This window comes from Lutra lutra, chromosome 3 (genome assembly GCF_902655055.1).
Source record: "Lutra lutra chromosome 3, mLutLut1.2, whole genome shotgun sequence".
Taxonomy (NCBI): Eukaryota; Metazoa; Chordata; class Mammalia; order Carnivora; family Mustelidae; genus Lutra; species Lutra lutra.
This window is the reverse complement of record NC_062280.1, coordinates 115,726,361-115,750,849: the sequence shown is the minus strand read 5'-3', so window position 1 is coordinate 115,750,849 and position 24,489 is coordinate 115,726,361. Positions and strand designations below refer to the sequence as shown.

General features: G+C 38.4%; 1 protein-coding gene across 6 annotated transcripts in view; it reads left to right on the top strand.

Moving 5' to 3' along the window:
* Positions 1–24,489, top strand: part of PLEKHB2 (pleckstrin homology domain containing B2) — a 53,970-nt gene that overhangs the window by 8,979 nt on the left and 20,502 nt on the right. For 3 of the 6 annotated variants that reach the window (XM_047722794.1, XM_047722797.1, XM_047722796.1), the window contains exons 2-6: positions 5,963–6,007; positions 10,078–10,230; positions 11,572–11,674; positions 21,825–21,864; positions 23,328–23,417. In XM_047722794.1, the coding sequence (XP_047578750.1) occupies positions 5,971–6,007; positions 10,078–10,230; positions 11,572–11,674; positions 21,825–21,864; positions 23,328–23,417 (423 nt within the window). In that variant the 5' untranslated portion in view covers positions 5,963–5,970. Of the gene's footprint in view, positions 1–5,929; positions 6,008–10,077; positions 10,231–11,571; positions 11,675–21,824; positions 21,865–23,327; positions 23,418–24,489 lie in introns of all 6 variants that reach the window. The other 3 variants (XM_047722795.1, XM_047722798.1, XM_047722799.1) reach the window with 3 other exon arrangements.

Sequence of the window (24,489 nt, the reverse complement as noted above, 5' to 3'; positions counted from 1 at the left end):
GTATCAGTTCTAGCAATTTTTGGGTAGAGTCTTTTGGGTTTTCTAGAGTTGTGAAGAGTGAAAGTTTGACTGCTTCTTTGATGATTTGTATGCCTTTTATTTCTTTTTGTTTGATTGCTGAGGCTAGGACTTCCAGTAGTATGTCAAACAACAATGGTGAGAGTGGACATCCCTGTTGTGTTCTTGACCTTAGGGGAAAAACTCTTAGTTCTTCCCCAATGAGGATGAAACTCACAGTGGGTTTTTCATATATGGCTTTTATGATGTTAGGTGTGTTCCCTCTACCCTTACGTGATGCAGGGTTTTTATTAAGGAGGATGTCAGATGCTTTTTATGCATCAATTGAGAGGATCATATGGTTCTTGTCCTTTCTTTTATTTATTTATTTATTTTTTAAGATTTATTTATTTATTTATTTGACAGAGAGAAATCACAAGCAAGCAGAGAGGCAGGCAGAGAGAGAGGAGGAAGCAGGCTCCCTGCTGAGCAGAAAGCCCGATGTGGGGCTCGAACCCAGGACCTGGGATCATGACCTGAGCCGAAGGCAGCGGCTCAACCCACTGAGCCACCCAGGCGCCCCTGTCCTTTCTTTTATTGATGTGGTGATTAATTTATTGGTGTTGAACCACCCCTGCAGCCCAGGAATAAATCCATCCTACTTGGTCGTGGTGAATAATCCGTTTATTATTCTGTTGGATCTTATTGGATGGTATCTTAGTGAGAATTTTGGCATCCATGCTCGTCCGGGATATTGATCTGTAATTCTCCTTTTAAGGGGGGTCTTTGTCTGGTTTTGGGATCAAGGTAATGGCCTCATAGAATGAGTTTGGAAGTTCCTTCTATTTCTGGTTTTTGGAATAGTTTCAGGAGAATAGGTATTAATTTGTCTTTAAATGTTTGGTTGATTTCCCCTAGGAAGCCATTTGGCCCTGGACTCTTGTTTGTTGGGAGATTTTTGTTTACTGATTCAATGTCTTTGCTGGTTATGGGTCTATGCAGTTTTTCTATTTCTTCCTGCTTCAGTTTTGGTAATTTATATGTCTCTAGGAATGTATCTATTTCTTCCAGATTGCCCAATTTGTTGACATTTAATTGCTCATAATAATCTCTTAATTGTTTGTATTTCTGTGGTGTTGGTTGAGATCTCTCCTCTTTCATTCATGATTTTATTAATTTGGGTTCTTTCTCTTTTCTTTTTGGTGAGTCTGGCTAGGGGTTTATCAATCTTACTAATTCTCTCAAAGAACCACCTCCTAGTTTCATTGTTCTGTTTTTTTTTTTTTTAAATTAATTTCTGTATCATTGATTTCTGCTCTAATCTTTATTTTCTCCTGCTGAATTTAGGCTTTATTTGCTATTATTTATCCAGCTCCTTTAGGTGTAAGGTTAGGTTGTATATTTGAGACTTTTCTTGCTTCTTGAGGAAGGCCTGTATTGCTATGTGCTTTTCTCTTAAGACTGCCTTTGCTGCATCCCAAAGGTTTTGGACTGTTGCGTTTTCATTTTCATTTGCTTCCATATATTTTTTAAATTCTTCTTTAATTTCCTATTTGACTCATTCATTCTTTAGTAGGATGTTCTTTAAACTCCATATATATTTTTTTCTTTTAAAATTTTTTCTCAAATGGCCTGGTATTGATTTCTATTTCTTCATGTTTACATACCCAGGTACCTGAAAGTAAAACCCAACCTCCCAGGAAGTAAGTACTAAGAGAATAGAGGTATAATATCTGGCAACTCAGATGCTGACCTATACAATTTGTAGATAATAGGAAATCTCTAGGTCCTCAAGGTTTTAGCATGAACTCTCTTTTAAACTCCTATCTTCATGGGCGGTAGTGTTAACTAAATTTGCAGGTATGTAAAGTTGTTGGTCTCAGGTTCTTAAAAGCCCTTTGAGTAAATGTAACTGTTCTTATCCCAGTACTGACATTTTGACTATTTTTACATAACCACCAACCGATCAAGTACCAGTGAAGTTGTATGATAGCATTTCAGCCAGGTTTTATTGTATTGTATTGTGACTTGGTAGCTCCAATACCTCCTAATAATTTTTTGGCCTATACCCAGGTAGTTTCCTTTTCACATGAAATACAGATTAAGAATTCATGTTATGATGATGGTAGGACACTTTAGTATAATTATTCAGGATTTGGCATGAATGAATACTGATTTATGTTCTGGGGGTAATAACACCATTACAGAAATGTTGTCTACAACATTGTATCACCTATCTTTAATTAAGTTTAATCTGTTGCTTTTACTGCAGGGTAAGCTACATGAAAACAGGGACTTTAGCTTGGTCTCTGCTGTGTCCTTAGTACCTACAACAAGGTTGGGCACACATTAGCATTCAGTATTTGTTGGATGAAAATATGATGGTGTCTGTTTTGAAATAAATGATTATTTTAGGCTGCAAGGTTTTTTTTCCTTCTTTTTTTTGCTGTAGGTTTAGAAAACCATTCAACCCAGTTTAAATAATAAACTGTCATTTTGCTTAACAGCCTTGGATTAGGGAGGGTTTCCTGGTCAGTGATAGGTGCTGTTAGCCCTCTAGTCAGCGGCACTTGGCTTAGTCCCTTTTAGTCAGCAGTGAGGAGCATGTATGTGCACTTAGAAAAAGGGGAGAGACTGCCTTTCTGTTTCTAGTTTACCTGAGTGTGTGGGAGAAAAATGGGGAAAGATGAAAAACTTACTTCCTTTCATGGAGAGGACAGACAGCATGAGTTGGCAGAAATCACAAGGACATTAAGAACATTTAATATACAAGATTTGGGAGATGCTGGAGTATAGGATGAACCAAGCTTGTGTAGCTTATTTTGTAAAGGTTTGGAGAATGGTGAGAATTTAGTCAGACATGGAAAAAATTAAAGGTGGGGGGACTGATTTGTTCTTATCAGGTTTTTCTTCCGTTTTGCTAAACTGGCAGCCCTTAAAGAGAATACCTAAAAATGCTAAAGTAGAAAACAAAAATGGTCCAAATAAATTCTCCAAGTAAGATCTATTTTTTTTAGAAAGATTTTGTTTATCTATTTGAGAGAGAGAGACACAGCACAAGCAGATTCCCCACTGAGTGGGGAGCCTGACTTGGGGCTTGATTCCAGGACCCCAAAATCATGACCTGAGCTGAATTCAGATGCTTAACTGACTGAGCCACCCAGGCACCCCTATTTTTTTAATTCCAAAAAAAAATTTTTAAGTTATCTCTATGCCCCAAATGGGACTCAAACTCAAAACCCTGAGATCAAGTATCGCATGTTTTACCAACTGAGTCCACCAGGCGCCCCTAAAATCTGTTGATGAAAGAAAAAGGATATAATACATGGAAATTGTTAAAAAATTAAGTATTAATAGAAAGGTGTAATAGGACTGAATAGTCACTTTTTCTTCCTTTTTTCGAAAAATCGATTTATTTTAGAGAGCACTCGTATGTGCAAAGGGAGGGTGGGTAGTGAGAGTTACAAGCAGACTCCTCACCGCATATGGAGCCTGATGTGGGGTTCCATGTCACAACCCTGAGCTCACTCATTGAGCCGAAACCAAGAGTTGGATGCTCAACCAACTGTGCAACCCAGGTGCCCCTAGTCACCTTCCTTTCTGATACATACACAGCATTGCCTCCTTTCTTCTCCTCAGAGATACATGTGGTTAAGAGTTTCTGTGATTCCTTCCCCAAAACAATTGTGCAGATATCAGCACACGTTGTTCTACCTCCTTTTTCATATCTGCATAATGATCTGTCATGTGTAGAGGTACCCTTTGAGCCATTTTCTGAAGTGGATTGCTTTGGAAGGGGCTAGTGTTTTGCAGTATAAGCAACGTTGCCATATATACATTGCTAATATACAGATCTGTTGGTAGACCTCTGCACATCTGTCAGTGAAGCATAATCCTAGTAATCGTGAAATTTCTGGGTCACAGTTTATGAACGTTTAAAATTTTGATGGATGTCAAATCTTCCTCCCAGAGGTTTGCACCAGTTTTCACTCCTGCCATCTTCTTACTCCTTTCTGGGTATCATAGTTTTCTTCATTTGTGCCTATCTGATTGGTAATATTGTGACTTGTGTTTTGAATTTTGTCTTTAGAATTAAGAGAGAAATTGAATATCTTACAAATTTATTGCTCATTAAGGTTCCTTTTCTTGTAAACTGCCGGGTGATTGTCATTTCTGTTATGTGTGAGCTATGGACGTGAAGGAAATTAGCTCTTTGCTGCCATATAGTTGTAAATGTTTTTTCTTAATCTTTTGTCTTTTTGACTTGTTTTTCCACTCAGATTTTTATTTTTATGGAGTTAAATTTATCACACTCTTTCTTGACTTCTTGAATTCTGTTCTGACCAGCCACTTGGCTTGTTGACACTAGTGCACATCTGACTAGGCTGTGTGAATTCAACTGGTCACACCAGGAATAAAGCTGAAGCAGTGGACCCCAGAGCCCCAGGACACTGGGCATGTTTGGAGAAGCCACAAATCCTTGACAGAGCTAAATCTTAGTGTTCCAGGAGGGCTTTATGTCTGTTGAGTGGTGTTAGATTTAGTAAGGTGGGCAGAGTGTTGAGCCCAAAGCCTAGAATGGGAGGTGTGGGGAGGGGTTTTATTGTCCCTATTGAGGAGGTATTAGGTAAATGCCAGATGGCCAGTGAAATAAAATGGCTTTGGTGCTGGGGCGCCTGGGTGGCTCAGTGGGTTAGGGCTTCTGCCTGCGGCTTGGGTCCTGATCCCAGAGTCCTGGGATCGAGCCCCGCCTCGGGCTCTCTGCTCAGCGGGGAGCCTGCTTCCTCCTCTCTCTCTGCCTGCCTCTCTGCCTACTTGTGATCTCTGTCTGTCAAGTAAATAAATAAAATCTAAAAAAAAAAATGGCTTTGGTGCCTTCCTCAACTGACACAGAAGGTGGTCAGGATGGATACTTAGACCAGATGGCTGTGATTTTTGTGATAAAACAAGAAATATGTGAACTTTAAAAACCTTTGGCATTTCCTGAGATAGAGGTTCTGAGTATCTAGTTATTCATAATAAGCCCTTTTCAACCATATCTAAGCTTATGCTAATGAAGCGACTCTGGCTGGGCCCCTAGATAACTTTAGGATGGGGCCAATTGCCAGGGAACTCAATCTTGTGATTAGAAGTTTAGAACTTTCAGCCCCATCCCTGGACCTGCAGGGATGGGGAGAAGCTGGGGATTAAGTACAGTCACCAGTGGTCAGTAATGTAATCAATCAGCCTACTTAATGCAACCTCCTTAAAACCCCTAAAGCCAGGGTTCTAAGAGCTTCTGGATTAATGATCACATAGAGGTGCTGGGAGAGGGCATTGTGCCTAGAGAAGGCATGGAAGGCTTACCCATACGATGCTCGTTGCATCTCTTCCGGTCTGGCTTTTCCTGTGTTGTATCCTTTATAAGAAACAGGAAATGGGGTACCTGGGTGGCTCAGTGGGTTAAAGCCTCTGCCTTCAGCTCAGGTCATGATCCCAGGGTCCTGGGATCGAGCCCCGCATTGGGCTCTCTGTTCAGTGGTGAGCCTGCTTCCTCCTCTCTCTCTGCCTCCCTCTCTGCCTACTTGTGATCTCTGTCTGTCAAATAAATAAAATATTAAAAAAAAACAGGAAATGGTAAATAAAACACGTTCTTGAGTTCTGTGAACCATTCTGGCAAAATTACCAAATTTGAGGAGAGGTTGTGGGAACCCCCAATTTGTAGGTCAGAAATACTGGAGACTTAGAATTTGTTTCTAAAGTGGGAGCACTCTTGGGGAACTGAACCCTTAACTGATGCTAATTCCAGGTCAGAATTGAGTTGAATTCAGTAGACATCTAGTTGTTGTCCTGAGATTGAGAGAATTGGTTTTTAATGTAGAAAGACCCACATGTTTGGTGTCAGAAGTGTTGTGAGTGAAAAACAGCTTATATGGGCCATTCTCTTTTCTAGGTATAACTTTGGACTTGGCTGTTTCTTTCATAGGTGGAAAAATGGCATTTGTGAAGAGTGGATGGTTGCTGCGACAGAGTAAGTACCGAAGATGAGCCTGTTGGACTGGGTTTAGTGTTGCTTAGGGTACATGTTTATTTCTGTTGCTGAAACAGATCACATTTAAAAACAAATGTCAAAGTCTTATTAATTTTTAGAGCTCTGTGAACTGTGTTTTTCCTCACACAGAGTTCTTTCTTTGTTATAACCTTGATAGGAACCAGGGAATCGTGGTAGTCCCTGCTGGTTTCTCTTTTTCTCACTAGGGTGCTCTATTACTTATGGCTGACCTGAGTCCCTGCTGGAATCTAACCAAGCTGAACCCTGTCTCTGTGGGAAATACCTGTCTTATTTGGGGATTGAACAGTGACTAAGATTCTGAAATACTAGAGACTTTAATTATAGAGATGAAGATTTGAGAGATAAATAAAATTTTATTTCTTTTAGATAAACTCTATCTAAAACTAGTTTATCTAAAACTAGTCTTTTGGATCTCCAAAAGAACTCTGCAGAAGAGAATCAGTTTTTTGTTTATTTTCTTTTAAAGACTTTGTTTGAGAAGGAGAGAGAGAGTGTATGAGCGTGAGAGAGAATGAATGAGTGAGGTGGGGGGGTGTGGAGGGGTGGAGGGGTGGGGAAGGGCAGAGGGAGAGGGATAAATACTCCCTGCTGAGCAGGGAGCCCAATGCAGGGCTGGGATCATGACCTGGGCCAAAGGCAGACACTTAACCGACTAAGCCACCCAGGTACCCAGGTTCATGAAATGTTCTAAAGTAAGAAGAACCAACTCTGTTCTTTGGAGAAAAAGTAAACAGATTATTCTGCTGTCCTTCTAAAAAGAGCATAGTTAAGGGAAAAGTGACTACTATATCACTTACGACTTTACCAAAAAACTGAGCTGTAGTTTATACTGTTTATTGTTCAGATACAAATTTCTGTTATACCTTCAGAACTTAGCTAAAATTGAGACTAGCACTGAAGAATGGACTGCACACCTTAGATGGCTTATAAAAACTATTATTTATGAGGGTTGTTTGTGATCCTGTTACGTAGATTTTACATATGTTATATACTTATCATAGCAGCTCTGTGAGGTGGGTGGCGTTATCCTGGTTTCTAGTTGAAGACATTGAGTTTTAGTGATGTTAGGTGACTTAACACTGTGGGTGGCAAACCTGTATTGAGATTCAGGACTGTGTCATTTCAACATTGATACACTTTCTACCAGGAGACAAGCCTTCAGCTTATTTGTCCTGTCACTAGTTCAACATTCCCAGACCTGGAGCTGAACCAGGTGTCCTTTCAAGGTCCGTGACAGTTCTGTATTCTAAGAATAGATAGAGCAGTGTTGGCTTTAAAAAGAAAGTCCTGGAATATTGGAGCCCCAGTCTTTGTGTAAGTTTCTTTGATTTGGGTTCTGTGATTCCATTCTTCCCTAAATTGTTAGGGGATGTGGAGAGCCTTGCTTGTGGAAACCTTGAGGATATACCTTCCTTTCCTGGCCCTTTGGATATCTCTGCTTTTCTTTTTAGGCTTTGCTGTGTCCTTGTTTGAGGACAAGCTTTCCTTTCTCCACCATGACTCAATGTAAATGTTCTGGCAACATAAATGAACAGTGACCATTTTGACTATTTTTTGTCCCCTCTCCCATCACTGCCTAGCTTGATGACATACACAAAATAGATATATTTAAAAAAATTGTACAGACTTTTCTAGTTTCTTGGTCCATTGACAGTCTTTGAAGTGTATATTCAGAAAACTTATTCCATTTCCCCATCTTCGAATTTGTGGGTTGATTTTCCTTTGCAAAAACCAGAACTGTCAATCATAATAAGATGAGGTGAGATATATTATACTCACTGGGTATAAACACAGATGATTACAGGTATGCATAGTGGTCTAGAGGTTTCCTTTTATTGCTATTGCCACACAGACCTTTAGGACTCTGGAGGACAGCCTAAATTGGAAATCTGCAGTCAGGGCTTAGGTGGCAGGTGAGATACTTGCGTAGAACTCCCTAAACTGGTGATCCTATCTATATGTTTGGGCAGCTCTGTTTGATAGTTTCTGTATAGCTCAAGGGGCTGCCAATCAAATGGATGCTGATGTCACTTATTTATCAGTTTGGGACAGTGCTGTGGATGCCCCTTTTTGCAAGGAGGGTGCCTGATAGATAAAAGAGATTTGGAAGGGTGATATGGTACATATTTTGTTATCACCAGTAATGGCTATGGGAGCATAAGGAGAGGTACGTGGAGTGGGATTTGTGCACAATGGCCAAGAAGGGTGGGGTCTAACAGGAATGAAGGATGTAGTAGGTAGTGTCTGGGTGTGAGGAAGGAGTAGGGGTGACTGACTTGGCCTTTTTGTTTTCCTTTTTGGCTGACAGGGAAATTTCAGTTTCATAAAGTCAAGTGCCTAGTCCAAGAATACAAATGATTGGATGAATTCCTTAAACTGATAGGATGTGTGAGGTAGCAGGACAGATGCACACAGGATGGGAGTCAGTGTCCTGGCTGTGGGTACACTCAGTGTCTGAACCTGCTTCTGTGTCTGTTTGAGGCAGGGAGACCCTCCCACGCCATGGGCTTTAAGGGAAGATGAATGGTAAAGAAGAATATATGTGAAAGCTCTTTGAGAAAAAAACAAACATATTTTTTCAAAAGAGGAAGGCTTTACTCTTCTCTATATACTTTATATACTTTGTATATAGAGACTTCACAGTCCAGTGTTCTCTGATCATTAGCAAAGTTATATACTACTGGGAAACTTTTGATATGCTACATGGAAAATTAAATATTAGATGTTTCATTAGCTTAAAATGAAGGATTTTTTTGTTTTTAAAAAATTTTTTGAGTATAATTGACGTAGTCTTACATTAGTTTCAGGTGTACAACTCTGTTATGCTATGCTCACCACAAACATAGTTACCATTTCCATTCATCACTATTACAATATCATTGATTATATTCTTTGTGCAGTGCCTTTTAGTCCCATGATTTATTCATTTCATAACTGGAAGAGTCTATCTCTCACTATCCTTCCTCTGTTTTGCCCATCCCTCATCCCCCTCCCATCTGGCAAACATCAGTTTGTTCTCTGTATTTATGTGTCTTTTTCTTTTTTTTAAGGTATGTTTATTCATTTTATTTTTTTAGATTCCACATTGAGTGGAATCGTGTGGTTTTGTCTTTCTCAGTGTGATTTATTTCACTTCTCAGTGTGATTTATTTCACTTAGTGTAATACCTTCTAAGTCATCCCTGTTATCACAAATGGCACAGTCTCATCCTTTTTTATGAGTGTGTAATATTTCATTGTATGTAAATGTCACATCTTTCTTCCATTTGTCTGTCAATGGATACTTAGCAACTTAGGTTTCTTCCTTTTCTTGGCTATTGTAAATAATGCTGCAATAAACATGGTGACTATGTGTTTTCGAATTAGTGTTTTTGTTTTCTTTGGGTAAATAGTAGTGGAATTATTAGACCATATGGTATTTCCATTTTTTTTAACATCTTAATTTTATTTTTTTCAGTGTTCCAAGATTCATTGTTTATGCATCATACCCAGTGCTCCATGCAATACATGCCCTTCTTAATACCCACCACCAGGCTCATACCCCCACTTCCCTTCTCTCCAAAACCCTCAGTTTGTTTTTCAGAGTCCTCAGTCTCTCATAGTCCATATGGTATTTCTATTTTTAATATTTTGGGGAACATCCATACTGTTTTCCATAGTAGCTCTACCAGTTTACATTCCCACCAACATATGAGGGTTCTTTTTTCTGTATATCCTCACCAACACTTGTTATCAAAATCAAGGTTTTATCAAACTTTAAAAAAAAATGGGGACTATTAAGTTGGCAGCATTCTTAGTATCTTTAGTGTAAGCTAAACACCATGTAGCCTGGTACAGCATAGGTGTTTATGCCATTGGAATCTGCTTTCATCTCTATTTTGATGGAGCAACTCTGGGCAGCTGTATGCATGCATACTTATGGGGCCAGAAGAACGTTTCCTTTGTTTCCTTTGTTTTAGTTATCTGTGAACTAGAGAATGAAGTCCTTGCTTTTTTGGCTCAAAACCAATGGGTTTCCATTTTTTTCAGGTACTATTTTGAAGCGTTGGAAGAAGAATTGGTTTGACCTGTGGTCAGATGGTCACCTGATCTATTATGATGATCAAACTCGGCAGAGTGTCGAGGATAAGGTCCATATGCCAGTAGACTGCATCAATATCCGCACCGGGCACGAGTGTCGGGGTAAGTGAGTCTGTTGTGGCCCGCTTCTGTCCTCTACCCTTGCCCATTCATGGTGGGAGTTGAATCCTCTTCCTTTCTCCTTTTGCTTTCATTGACAGACCAAAGAAGGGTTTCATCTTTCATCAAAGAAGGGAGGTAACCACAGTGGGCACCCAGACACTTGGATCATGAATCATATGGTTGGGGCAGATTAATTTTCTCAACTGAATCAGACCCAGCAGTCCATATTCCTTGCTCTGTTATGGAGAAAGTGATGGAGAACAAGCAGACTGCTGGGATCCCCAAGAAAGATGGAACCACCCTAGGTAGTACAGGTTTTGTTACTCAGAAACTGGCATCTTATTGTTGACACCACCAGTCAGTTACTTAAAAATCCATGATGCCTTGGTTTCCTGGAATTATTCTTTATAGTCATTTTAAAGTAATACATTTTTAATAAGTATAGACTTTTCTATTTCTAATTAAGGGCATATATAGACTTCCCTGTTTATTAGCTCTGTTTCTGTTTGGAATAGAGTCTGTTTTAGTAAACACTGATGTTTGAAACATCCTGATCTATATAATAGTTTTTGAATTAGAGAGTTAAAAAATGGTCTGTCTGCTAGTAATAACCATTGTTGTAACATCTTGCCCCTGCATGTTAGTTCTTGAAACACAAGTATCCATGGGCTAGCTGTTGAAATATCTACCTACGCTAGGCTCAAATATCACAGACCTTATTTCTTGGTACACAGAACTACTTGAAAAGTATGATTTTCACTTTTAAAGCAGTGATCCAGTTTAGTATTTCCTGTGAATAAAAGCAAAAAGTAGTTTGTTATCTGATGCTCAGTAATGCTTTTCATTGGAGCTTATTCTTCTAATGTCTGGGCCATTCTGTACATTTCAGTATATGGATTGCCCTCTAGAAGAGGCCTGCTTGTTCTTCCTTCAGGAAGTTTATTTATTTTTATTTACTTATTTGTCTAAAGATTTTATGTATTTGAGAGAGAGAGGAAGGGAGAGAGCACATGAGTGGGTGGGGGGAGAGGGAAAGGGAGGGAGAAGCAGACTCCCTGCTTAGCAGGGAGGCTGATGTGGGGCTCCATCCCAGGACCCTATGAACATGACCCAGGCTGAAGGCAGATGCTTAACTGACTGAGCTACCCAGGCGCCCCTCCTGTAGAAAGTTTAATTGGAACAGAGTTGTGATTCATGTGCTTGGTTCTGTAGAGCAGGGCAAAGATGTTTTATTATTGGAATGTTATGAAATACTGGTCTTTTGCTTATCTGAGTTGTTAGGTAGAATAAATCCTTTAAAACAAACTATATAAATACTGCCTTATTCTACTTATTTTTCAGATATTCAGCCTCCAGATGGGAAGCCAAAAGACTGTATGCTGCAGATTGTTTGCCGAGATGGGAAAACTATCAGTCTTTGTGCAGAAAGCACAGACGATTGTTTGTAAGCTTTGAGTTTTTATGTGTTTAATTTAAAAACTGTTGTGTTTTAATTTCCAGTCAAGGAAATTTCCAGAAGGGAGAAGAATGAGAGGCAGCAGAATAAGTGACTCAGAGGATATGTGAAACAAATGTAACAGGGCATTATTCCATACCTAACAACCCTTGTCCTAGTTTCTGCTTCTCTAGAGCTGTGCAGGCGAGATCCCATTATACTGGGAATGACAGAGTATTAGTATATAGCCACTTTGCACTCTTTTTCATTACTAGACGTACATTGGGTAATGGATGTAGTTGAATGGGTTCTTAAATCTTGTTCTTTTTATGTAAGTATCTTTTAAAAAAGCATTGACATCTCTGTTACTCAGCCTTTTCCTTCCTTTGGTGGTTCTTGCTCCATCTGCCATCTCTGAAGAAGGGATATAATAAGGAAGAAAACCTAGCTTTATCAGTTCTCAGCCTGTTAACATTGGCAGTGAAGTTGAATCAGAATCTTGAAAATACCGGCTAAATATAATTTGGAGGTGAGGGAGCGCCTAGGTGGCTCCGTCGGTTAAGCATCCAACTCTTGATTTTGGCTCAGGTCATGATCTGAGGGTCATGAGATTGAGCCCTGTGTTGGGCTCCATGTTGGGTGTGAAGCCTGCTTAAGATTCTCTCTCTCCCCCTCTCTGACCAAGCACAACTGCATGCAAGCTCCATCTTTCTAAAAAAAAAAAAAAAATGGGGGGAAATTTTTTTTTTATGGCTACTCTGTACCACCTTTATGAGTTAACTCTGGAAGTTGTAAGAATTCACTAACCGAATATTGTAATGTTCATTTATATTAAAATCTTTATATTTAGGTGACTATTTACATACAATCCAGGCCAGTTTGTCAGAGTGCCTGCTCCACATTTCACATATATGTTCATTTTCAATATAAACATTTATTCCATGCTAAACTCACAGAGTTTATTTTAAATCCCATATATAGCTGCTTTTTTACACTCTTCTGATTTATATCAAGCAGTAAATCTTAAACGATACTTTCTGGAAGAGATACAGCTTTCCTTTAGACTGATGGAGAAATGACCACACATAAATCCGGTTTGCTACTTTTTAATAAACTGGACCTATATTATTACTACTTAATAATTTAAACATGTATATTGAACACTTACCTGGCACTAGTCACTGTGCTAATTACTTCATTTATGTTATTTAATCCTCACTATATCTTATAAGGTAGGTGCTATTCTTGTTATAAGAAACTTAGGTTTAGTGAGGTTAAGTAACTTCCTGTATCACTTTTTTTTTTTTTAAAGATTTTATTTATTTGTCAGAGAAAGAAGGAGAGAGAAAGAGCACAAGTAGGAGAAGCAGCAGAGGGTGAGGGAGAGGCAGTCTTCTTGCTGAGCAGGGAGCCTGACGCAGGGCTTGATCCCGGGACCCTGAGATTATGACCTGAGCCAAAGGCAGATGCTTAACCGACTGAGCAACCCAGGCACCCCCCCATATCACTTTTTTAATGCTCCTGTAATAAATTACCCTGACAGTGGCTCAAACAATACAAATTTATGATTGCATTTCGGAAGGTCAGGAGTCCAACACTGGGTCTTAAGTGTTGGCAGGCCCTAGGAGAGAATCTGTTTGCTTGTCTTTTAAGCTTCTGGAGGCTTCCTCGTTTCTTGGCTTCTGGGCCATGCCTTCTCTTGTGGTCATCTTTTTGGTTCTCTGCAGGTGGGGAAGGGTTTATGCCTTTAAGAACTTAATGAATAGTTTGTGCCAACCTGGATAATCCAGGGTAATCTCCCCATTTCAAGGTCCTTAACCTTAATTACAGCTATAGAGTCCCTTTTGCCCTGTGAGGTAACATCCGTAGCTTTTCAGGATTAGGATGTATACATCATTCTGCCTACCATACTTGCCAAGATTTTAGAGGCTAGTAGACTAGACTCAGGATTTGAACCTTTGTCTCCAGAGACCTGTGTTCTTAACTGCTCTGTTCTGCTGTACATTGAGGTGTCACATGGAACATTTTTTTTTTTAATGTAGTGGCAAAAATATCTGAAACTATCCGTAATTAGACCTTTGATGTTTATGATCTCAGTAAATGTGAACTGGTTACATTCCCCTTAAAAAGAATAATATTTGTGATTGGGTAAAAAATATAAAGTTTAACTATATAGTCTGTTAATAAGAATTTGAAATAAAATGACTCGGGAAGGTAAAAAAGCAAATAGGAGACTGTTTCAGGAGAGTGGCTGCCACAAACTGGGTGCTTTAAAACGACAAAGGTATTCTCTCACAGTTCTGGAAGCTAGAAGTCTGAGCTTGGCGTGTCATCAGAGCCATGCTCCCTCTGAGACTCCTGAGTAGAATCCTTCCTTACCTCTTCCTAGTTTAGGTTGTGGCTGGTGATCCTTGGCATTCTTTGGATTGCCATTGGATCAGTCCAATCTCTGCCTCTGTTGTAACAAGGCATTCTCCCTGTGTGTCTGTGTCCAGATGTTCTCTTATAAGGACACTAACTGTAGTAGAGTAAGGATCCATCTACATTAATTCAGTATGACCTCATCTTGAGTCCATCTGTAAAGACTGACCTTCTTTCCTTCCTTTTTCTTTTTTTCAGATTCATTTATTTATGATTTATTTATTTGACAGAGAGAGTGCATGTGCACATGTGCCTGGGAAGAGGAGAGGGAGAGAGTTTTTTTTTTTTAGGGACAAATGAGCATTTATTTGGTATTAAAGAATTGCAGTTGAGGGAGCACAGATCCAGGTAAATCCCCAAGCAGTGTTCCCACTCAGAGAGTGTTCATAGAGTTAAAGCAAAAGTTTTTTATTTTTTATTTCAATTTAGTTAACATATATTGTATTCTTAGTTTCAGGAATAGAATTTAGTGATTGATCACTTACATATAACATCCAGTGCTCATTACATCAAGTGCCCTGCTTAATAATTAGCCCATCACGCAACCCTCACCCCCTCTAATAACCTTCCAGTAACCCTCAGTTTGTTTCCTCGAGTTATGAGTCTCCTATGATTCCTTCCTTTTCTGTGTTCATCTTAATTTATTTGTCCTTCCCTTCCCCTGCATTCGTCTCAAACTCCACACATGAGTGAAATCATATGGTATTTATCTTTCTCTGACTGACCTATTTTGCCTTGCATAATACACTCTACCTGGGGGAGAGAGTGTCTTAAGCAGACTCCGTGCTGAGCATGGAGCCCTAAATGGAGTTTGATCTCATGATCCTGAGACTAACAGCTGAATACTCAACTAACTACACCATCCAAGCACCCCAAGACCTTATTTCTAAACAAGTCAAAGGTACTTGAGATTAGGACTTCAGCTTATTTTTTGGCAGGGGACAGAATTCAACCTATAACTGAGACCTTTGAGTAAAAATGGTAAAATGAAGGGGAAATTTTTTAGCGGTGACAAAGAAGTTCAGCTTCAAGCACCAACTATAAAGAGTGATGGCCAAAAAAAGAAATTTTTGTTGAAAGAAAGATTTTGTTGAGATGTTTCATTGTTTTTACCTCCAGCTGCCAGAAGTAGTAGCAGGAGGAGTTAATTTAAGTCTTACAAAGTTTCAGTAATATTCTGCAGTCTGGAAGGATGTTGATTAAAAGAGTAAGCTTTTTGGGAAAGCTAAGGAAAAACCCTTGAGGATCTGGTACCTCAGTGGAGAGTGGAAGGTTCCCACCAGGGCTTACTTATCATTCCAGCCCTGGAAGATTTCAAAGCTCACAGTAGAAGGATAATTCTTTGGCTGATGAAGTGAGCCCTAGCATGAGACATTCAAAAGAATATGCTCAGAAGACTGTAGAGGCCAGATTTTTCAGAAAGGACTTACTCGGTGTCAAAAGAAATTTTCTTCTCTCCCACCATTGTTTGCTCTGATTACAGAAAAGCAGTTGAGGGTAATACCTAGTCATCACACTGTTACTGGAGTGGAGTGAGGTGGTGATATCAATAGACATCAGATTAAGTAGGAAGGGTATCAAGAAGAAATAACACATACTGTATGAGAGCAAATAGAAGTTTTAGGTATCATTTCCCATGTTAAACATGAGTAAGATGCAAAGAAACGGTGTGGCAAATACACTGCAAAGGAAAAATAAAAAGGAAAATGTAAACCTCAGAAAAAGCTCCTCATCTGTAGGAAAATAAAACCCACGAAACAGAATTGAATTTTCCAAGAATGCTTTCCTGGCTACCATATTTAAAATTATAACCCCCCCTTACATCATACACATATACACATATACTTACAATCAAACTAGCTATTTGTTTATCCTGTTTTTCTCTTTTTATTAGAATATAAACTGCCTGAGAGAGGGAATTTATGTTTCTTCTGTGCCTTTTTGCATCTGAGTAGCCAAGAAGGTCTGTCATGGGGCGTATCTGCCGTTCATTTTATTATCTTAAGGGGCGCAAATCTCCCTTCCCTGGGGTACAAGCCCAACTAAAAAATGAATCATTGGCATGAAGGAAAGACTTGGGAATACTCTCAGAGAAAGTTGGGTGAAAAGATTAAACAATTTAGAGAAAAGATCAGAATTACGTTAGAAAGACTTAAAGAGTTTATCAGAAAGATTATTGATGTCTGGAAAGTACAGAACCCAAGAAGGTAGTTAGAAATTCAGTGCAAGAAAAACTTGCTGAAATAGTAGAACTGAATTAGACGATAAGAGACTCTCCTACCTGACAATATTAAATCCATATACAGTATATGAACAATCCAATAGGATACCCTTTAGCAAAATGAATGACAATAGTAAGCCACTTTTAAATCTGTTGGGGGAATTTTGCAACTTAACTGCATTTATTAGAAAACCAGAATGTTTGAAAATAACTTTGCAAAGCTTTTAACTCAAAGAGGTAGTAAAATGACTATCCTTCTAGATAGATAGATTCTAGATAGATAGATTCTAGATAGAGAATCATTAAGAAAGGTGAGGGGATGAGGGAGGGAGAACAGAAAATTTGCGAGATTTAAGATTTAGGTATCTAGTTTTTGTGACCATATATGGGCAGTTAGTAGGAATAGAATGTGTTACAACTTTTTCCCAGGGTCGTTTGGCAGTGCCCACTGAAATATGTTTATAGTTCTTGACCTAGCAGTTTCACTCTTTTGGAATTTGTCCTATAGAAATGTTTACATAAGGGTGCAAAGGTAATAAGGATGTTAACAGTAGCATAGTTTTCATGTGTGACGAATCCACAACTAACATAGTCAGCAGTGACAGGCTGGAAGCTTTCCCATCAAGATCAGGAATAAGACAAGGATTACTCCACTCTTACTATTTCTGTTCTACTACACTTTGGTTTTAACCAAATTAGTCAAGGAAGGAAAATAAAAGGCATCTAAATTGGAAAGGAAGAACTAAAATTATCTCTGTTATGGATGATTTGATCTTCTATATAGAAAACCCTAAAGAGGGATGCCTGTGTGACTCAGTCAGTTAAGCCTCTGCTTTCAGCTCAGGTCATGATCCCAGGGTCCTGAGATTGAGTCCCACATCAGGCTCCTTGCTCAGCAGGGAGTCTGCTTCTCCCTCTGCCTGCTGTTCGCTCTGCTTGTGCTCATGCTCTCTCTCTCTCTGACAAATAAATAAAATCTTAAAGACTCCACCAAAAAATTGTTAGACCTAATAATTGAGTTCAGTAAAATTCTAGGATATAAACCCATCATACAAACATCAGTTGCACTTCTTTATACTATCTGAAACTATCTGAAAGGAACTATCTGAAAAAGAAATTTTTATTTGTAATAGCACTAAAAATAATAAAATGCTTAAGAATGAACTTAACCAAGGAGATGAAAGATCTGTACACTGAAAATTACAAAACATTGATGAAAGAAATTGAAGATGACACAGACAAATGGAAAGATATCCTGTGTTCATGGATTGGAAGAATTAATATCATTAGAATGTTCTTACTACCCAAAACCATCTGTAAATTCATTGTAGTTACTATCAGTTTCACTGATATTTTTCAAGTACAAATAACAATCCTAAAATTCAAGGGGAACAAAAAAAGACCTTGAATAGCCAAAGAAAGAACAAATCTGGACACATCATAATTCCTGATTTCAGACTTTATTACAGAACTATAGTAATCAAAACAATGTGGTATTGGCATAAACATAGACACATAGACCAATGGAATAGATTAAGAGCCCAGAAATAAACGCATGTATATATAGTCAATAACATATGTTTTTTTAAAGTTTATTTATTATTTATTTAAGTAATTTCTACACTTAGTGAGTATGTGGCTCAAACTCATGTCCCTGAGACCAAGAGTCCTGTGTTCTTCTGACTGAGCCAGTCAGCTGTATGGTCAATAATTTTTGATGGAGGAACAAAGAATGCTCAATGGGGAAAGGACAGTTTTTCTTCAGTAAATGGTGCTGGGAGGACTGGATAATCCTATGTAAAAGAATGAAATGGGAATGCTATCTTAGATCACTCACACAGGTTAATTCAAAATGGATTAAAAACTTAAATATAAGACCTTAAACTGTTAAATTACTAGAAGAAAACAGGGAAAAAGCTCCTTGTCTTTTTTTTTTTAATTCTTGTAAGTTAACATATAGTGCTACATCAGTTTTTTTTTTAATTTTTTAAAGACTTTATTTATTTGACAGAGAGATCACAAGTAGGCAGAGAGGCAGGCAGAGAGAGAGGAGGAAGCAGGCTCCCTGCTGAGCAGAGAGTCCGATGCGGGACTCGATCCCAGGACCCTGGGATCATGACCTGAGCTGAAGGCAGAGGCTTTAACCCACTGAGCCACCCAGGCGCCCAAGTGCTACATCAGTTTCAGGTGTACAATACAGTGATCCAGCAATTCTGTACATTACAGGGTGTTCATTGTGATAAGTTGTACTCTTAGTCCTCTTCACCAATATAACCTGTCCCTGCCACTCACCTCCTCTCTAGCAGCCATCCATTTATTCTCCATAGTTGAGACTCTGCTTTTTGGTTTGTGTTTGTCTGTCTCTCTTTTTTCCTTTATTCATTTCTTTTGTTTCTCAAATTCCACAAATGAGTGAAATCATATGGTATTTGTCTTTCTCTGACTGGCTTATTTCGATTAGCATAATACTCTCTAGCTCCATTCATATCGTTGTAAATGGCAAGATCCCATTCTTCTTTATGGCTAAATATTATTCCTTGTGTGTGTACATGTGTATATATGTGTGTGTATATACACATGTGTCTGTATACACATATACATGTATATATGCATACACATACACACATGTGTACACACACACACACCACTTCTTTATCCATTAATCTATTAATGGACACTTGTGCTGCTGTTTGACCACTGTAAATAATGCTGCAGTAAACATAGGGGTGCATGTATCTCTTCAAATTAGTGTTTTCATATTCTTTGGGTAAGTATTCAGTAGTGCAATTGCTGGATCATAGGGTAGTTCCATTTTTAATTTTTTAAGGAACCTCCATACTGTTTACCATAGTGGCTGCACCATTTGCATTCCCACCTACAGTGCAAGGAAGGTTTCTTTTACTCCACATCTTTGTTAACACTTTGATGTGTTGTTGATTTTAATTATTCTGACAGGTATGAGGTGATATCTCATTGTAGTTTTGATTTGCATTTCCGTGATGATGAGTGATGTTGAACATCTTTTCATGTGTCTGTTGGCCATCTGGATTTCTCCTTGGAGAAATGTTTGTTCGTGTCTTCTTCCCTATTTTAGTTGGATTATTTGCTTTATGGGTGTGAGTTTTATTAAGTTCTTTATATATTTTGTTTTGAATACTAACCTTTATCAGATATGCCATTTGCAAATATCTTCTCCCATTCAGTAGGTTGCCTTTTAGTTTTGTTGGTTGTTTCCTTTGTTGCGGGGAAGCTTTTTACTTTGATATAGTGCCAATTGTTTATTTTTACTTTTGTTTCCCCTGCCTCAGGAGATATATCAAGAAAGAAGTTGCTATGGCCGATGTCAGAGAAATTACTGCTTGTGTTCTAGGATTTTTTGGTTTTAGGTCTCATGTTTAGGTCCTTAATCCATTTTGAGTTTATTTTGTTTATGGTGTAAGAAAATCGTAGTTTTGGGAAAAAGCTCTTTAACATTGGTCTTGGCAGTGATTTTTTTTTGTTTGTTTTTAGATGGAACACCAAAAGCACAAACAGCAAAGGCAAAAGTAAACACATGGGACCGCATCAAATTCTAAAGCTTCTGCACAGCAAAGAAACAATCAGAAAAATGAAAAGGCATCCTATGGAATGGGAGGAAAAAATATATTTTTAGTATTTTATATATCAGTGACAGAGCATGGGTGGTAGGGAGGGGCAGAGGGAGAGGGAGAACCAGACTTCCCGCTGAGCAGGGAGCCTGACGGGCTCAACCCTAGGACCCTGAGATCATGACGTGAACTGACTGAGCCACCCAGGTACCCCTGAGAGAAAATATTTGTAAACCTTCTACATGATAAGGGCTTAGTATCCAAAATATATAAGGAGATTGTATAGCTTCATAGCAAAAAAACCTACAGTTTTATTTTAAAATGGGCAAAGGACTTGAATAGATATTTTTCCAAATATATACAAATGGCCAAAAGGAAAAGATGCTCAACATCACTAATCACCAGGGATGCAGATCAAAATCATAATGAGATTACCTCACACCTCCTAGAATGGCTATTAACAAAAGGACAAAAGATAAACATTGGTGAGGATGTAGATAAGGGAATCTGGTGTATTGTTGGCAGGAATATAAATTGGTAAAAGCCACTATGGATATGTTATGGTGATTCCTCAAAAAATAAATGTAGAACCACCATTTAATCTAGCAGTCCCTCTTTGGATATGTCTTAAAGGAAACAAAATCATTATCTTGAAGAGATATTTGCACCCACATGTTCAATGCAGCATTATTCACAGTATCCAAAACATGAAACAACCTAAGCAGTTGTTGAACGATGAAAGGACAAAGAAAATGTGACACACACACACACACACAGACACAGAATTCAGTCATGAAAGAAAAGAAGGAAATCCCCCCCCCCTTTTTTTTTTTAAGATTTTATTTATTTATTTGACAGAGAGAGCTGACAAGTAGGCAGAGAGGCAGGCAGAGAGAGGAAGGGAAGCATGCTCCCTGCTGAGCAGAGAGCCCGATGCAGGGCTCGATCCCAGGACCTGAGATCATGACCTGAGCTGAAGGCAGAGGCTTTAGCCACCCGGGCATCCTGAAATCCTCCCTTTTGCAACATCTTGGGTGGACCTTGAGGGCATTTTGCTAAGTGAAGTAAGTCAAACAGAGAAATATTTTATGGTCTCATTTACTGGTAGAATCTTAAAAAGTCAGATTCCTAGAAATAGATAGTGGAATGAATGGTCAGGGGATATTAGATGTTGGTTGAAGGGTACAAACTTTCAACTATGTGATGAATAAGTTTTGGGCATCTAATTATATAGTTTGGTGATTATAATAAATACTTTATTATATACTTGAACAAGTTACGAAGTAGATTTAAAATGTTATCACCAGAAAAAATAGAAAAGCAGCTATGTGAGGGAGTGAAGGTGTTAATCTTAACTGTGGTGATCATATATATATATATATATTATGTAATTATATATATTATATAATTTTGTGGTAATCATTTTGATATATATATACACACACATATATATATATTCAGATCACCACATTATTTATATACCTTAAACTTATATGACATGTGCCAGTTTCTCAAGCAGGCATTATTTTCAATCACAGAAAACCTGACAATCTAAATCTCACATCATGGAACATTATGTAGCCATTAAAAAACAAATGCACATCTGTGTGTGACATGAATTGATAAAGCAAATTGCAGTATAGTAAGCATGGTGCATTTTATATTTACTAAAGAGTAAAGCAAAAACTGTGTAGTAATAGGGCATGCTTTAAATATATAGTGTATGTACCATAGATAAATATTTTTTGCATATTATGTATTTCTTGTGCATGTTTGAAATACTTTGATTGAGTGGGGTCTTGGGGTAAGGGCTGAAGACCTATTCTTGAAACAAGCTTTTCCAGAAATTTTTGTGCCAACACAGGTTTGAGAATCCTTGAAATAGATGTTGGATTGCCTTGAATAAAACATCCCTTTTTCTTTTCTTCAGGGCCTGGAAATTTACACTCCAGGATTCCAGAACAAATACAGTAAGTTGCTAATGGCAGTCACCAGTAACATTTTCACCTAGTTTGCTGTAACAAATGGGAGGGTAGGGGATTAAGAAAGGGGAATGGAGATGGGTGTCTTGGCCATCCAGCGATGGCTGAGTAGTCATAGCTGGGTGGGGCACCTTTCGCTGATATGAGAGCAAGCTAGATTTTGTCAAACCTTTTAAGCAGGAAGAGCCCCTCTGAATATAGGCAGCACTGGTTCCAGTGTTACCTTCCAGGAACGTCTGTATCTCAGAAAGTTTTGCAACACTTTGAGTTCTGTGATTTACAGGGATGGCTCAAAAGGACAACAGAGTCCCTTCTAGGCATAACATCTCAGCCTTGTGAAACAAGCATTTTTGGGACTTGTACTTAATTCCAGTTCTGCTTCTGAGGTTGCTGAAACAGTTAAACCCCATTTATAGGTGTTCATAGTGCCATGCTTGTTTCTATCAGAGAATCAAGGCAACAACTTTGCACTCAACTTCTGCAGTCAGCATTTTTATTCTTTTTTTTTTTTTTTTTAAAGATTTTATTTATTTGACAGAGAGAGATCACAAGCAGGCAGAGGCAGGCAGAGAGAGAGGAAGGGAAGCAGAGAGCCCGATGCGGGGCTTGGTCCCAGGACCCTGGGATCGTGACCTGAGCCGAAAGCAGAGGCTTTAACCCACTGAGCCACTCAGGTACCCCAGCATTTTTATTCTTTAGACAGGATTTTATTTTTTCTTTTATTTCTTTAGGAAGAAAAGAAGAAGGTAGATGAAACTTTTAAAAGATAATTTGTACAGGTGGGAAAAGAAAGTAAAAAAGACTGAATATCCAAATGACTTTGTTTCCTATTCCTGTTAGTCTAAGACAGTTCTTCCTTTTAAGGCTACTGTGCAACTTCAGTTACCTTTTTTTTCATAAAAATCTTCTTTTTGGCTGAAATTAGTATTTATGATCCATATAGTTGGAAGTAAGATGCTAGATGATTCTTTGTATGGAGTTTTTTTTTTAATGAGAGCGTTGATTTTTCTTTTCCCTTGGGAAGTAATTTAACGGAGGATTTTTTTTTAATGCAAAAAACAGGCTGTGTGTAGAACAACCTCTGACTGCTACATTTCAGACTGTAGGATTTTTATTTAACAAAAGGGTTGTTGAGAGTGGTACAACATTTTTGAAAAGGCCTGGGTGATGTGAGTCTCTCTGGTCTCTTTGGGCAGTGAGGGCTCTGTTCTTGTCACCTGCAGATGGGTGAAGAGGACCTCCTGCTCCCAAATTCGAAGGACACTTAGAGTGCAGGGTTGAAAGGGAGTGGTAGGGAGATACTCCTGTTTACTACTTCTCACAGAGCTGTTTTTTTTTTGCTGTTATGATTTTTAAGAATTTGCTAAATAAAAAGGATATATATACATAGAATTCTAAGAGCCTGCAGTTGCTTTGTGACGCTCTCTTTCATTCTCTCTCTCCTCTCATAGGCTTACGTTGGCTCAGATGTCCTGTATGATGAGACAGCTGTGGCTTCTTCCCCACCTCCTTACACAGCCTATGCCGCACCAACCCTGGAGGTAGGGACTGATTCTTGGCATTTCAGAATCCAAGTGAAGGGAAGTTGTGGGTCTCTGTGCTACTCTCCTTTTTAAGAAATAAAAAAGAAACTTGAGCCACTATTAGAGAAATTAGAAATGTACTCAGTCCTTTTCTTCTTTAAACTTTTTAAGAAAAAACAGATTATTGGGACGCCTGGGTGGCTCAGTGGGTTAAGCCGCTGCCTTCTGCTCAGGTCATGATCCCAGGGTCCTGGGATTGAGTCCCGCATTGGGCTCCTTGCTCAGCAGGGAACCTGCTTCTCTAGCTGCCTCTGCCTGCCTCTCTGCCTGCTTGTGTGTACTCGCTTGCTCTCTTTCTCTCTCTGGCAAATAAATAAAATCTTTAAAAAAAGACAAAAATAAAAAAAAACCAGATTTTTGTTTTCTTTCATAAAATTTATAATCTTTATATTCACATTTTGTTTTAAAGATAGACCTGAAAATGATTCATGTTAATGACAGTTTGGTAATATGATATTGATGATTTATGATTTATACTTAATGAATTAATAAATCAGGAAAAAAAGCTTTATAATCAGGAAAAAAAGCTTTTTTTATTTAGAAAAAACAAAACCTTAAAAAAAAAAAATCACATAACAAATACCTTGGCAGTATCTCCTAGATAGAAGTGCCAAGTGTTCATTGCTACATATAGAAGTCTCTTGTTTGTGGGAGGTACTTCTGTTTTGTTTTGTTTAACTTTTAATTTTGAATAATTATAGATTTATAGGAAGTTGCAAAAATAATATGTAGAGATCTCATGTATTCTTCACCCAGGTCCCCTCTAGTTGTTACATATTAGATAAAATCAAAACCAGGAATTTAAAATTGGCACAGTGTTTATGCCTAATTTTGTGTCATTTTATTGTATGTGTAGATTTGTGTAATCAGCTTCTTAGTCATGATACAATGCTGTTCACAAAATCTTCCTTCTACACTCTTACATAGTCACATCTTCCTTCCCCTTTCCTAACTCCTGTCAGCCACTGATTTGTTCTCTGTTTATATAATTTTGTCATTTCCACAGTGTTACTAAATTGAGTCATTCAGC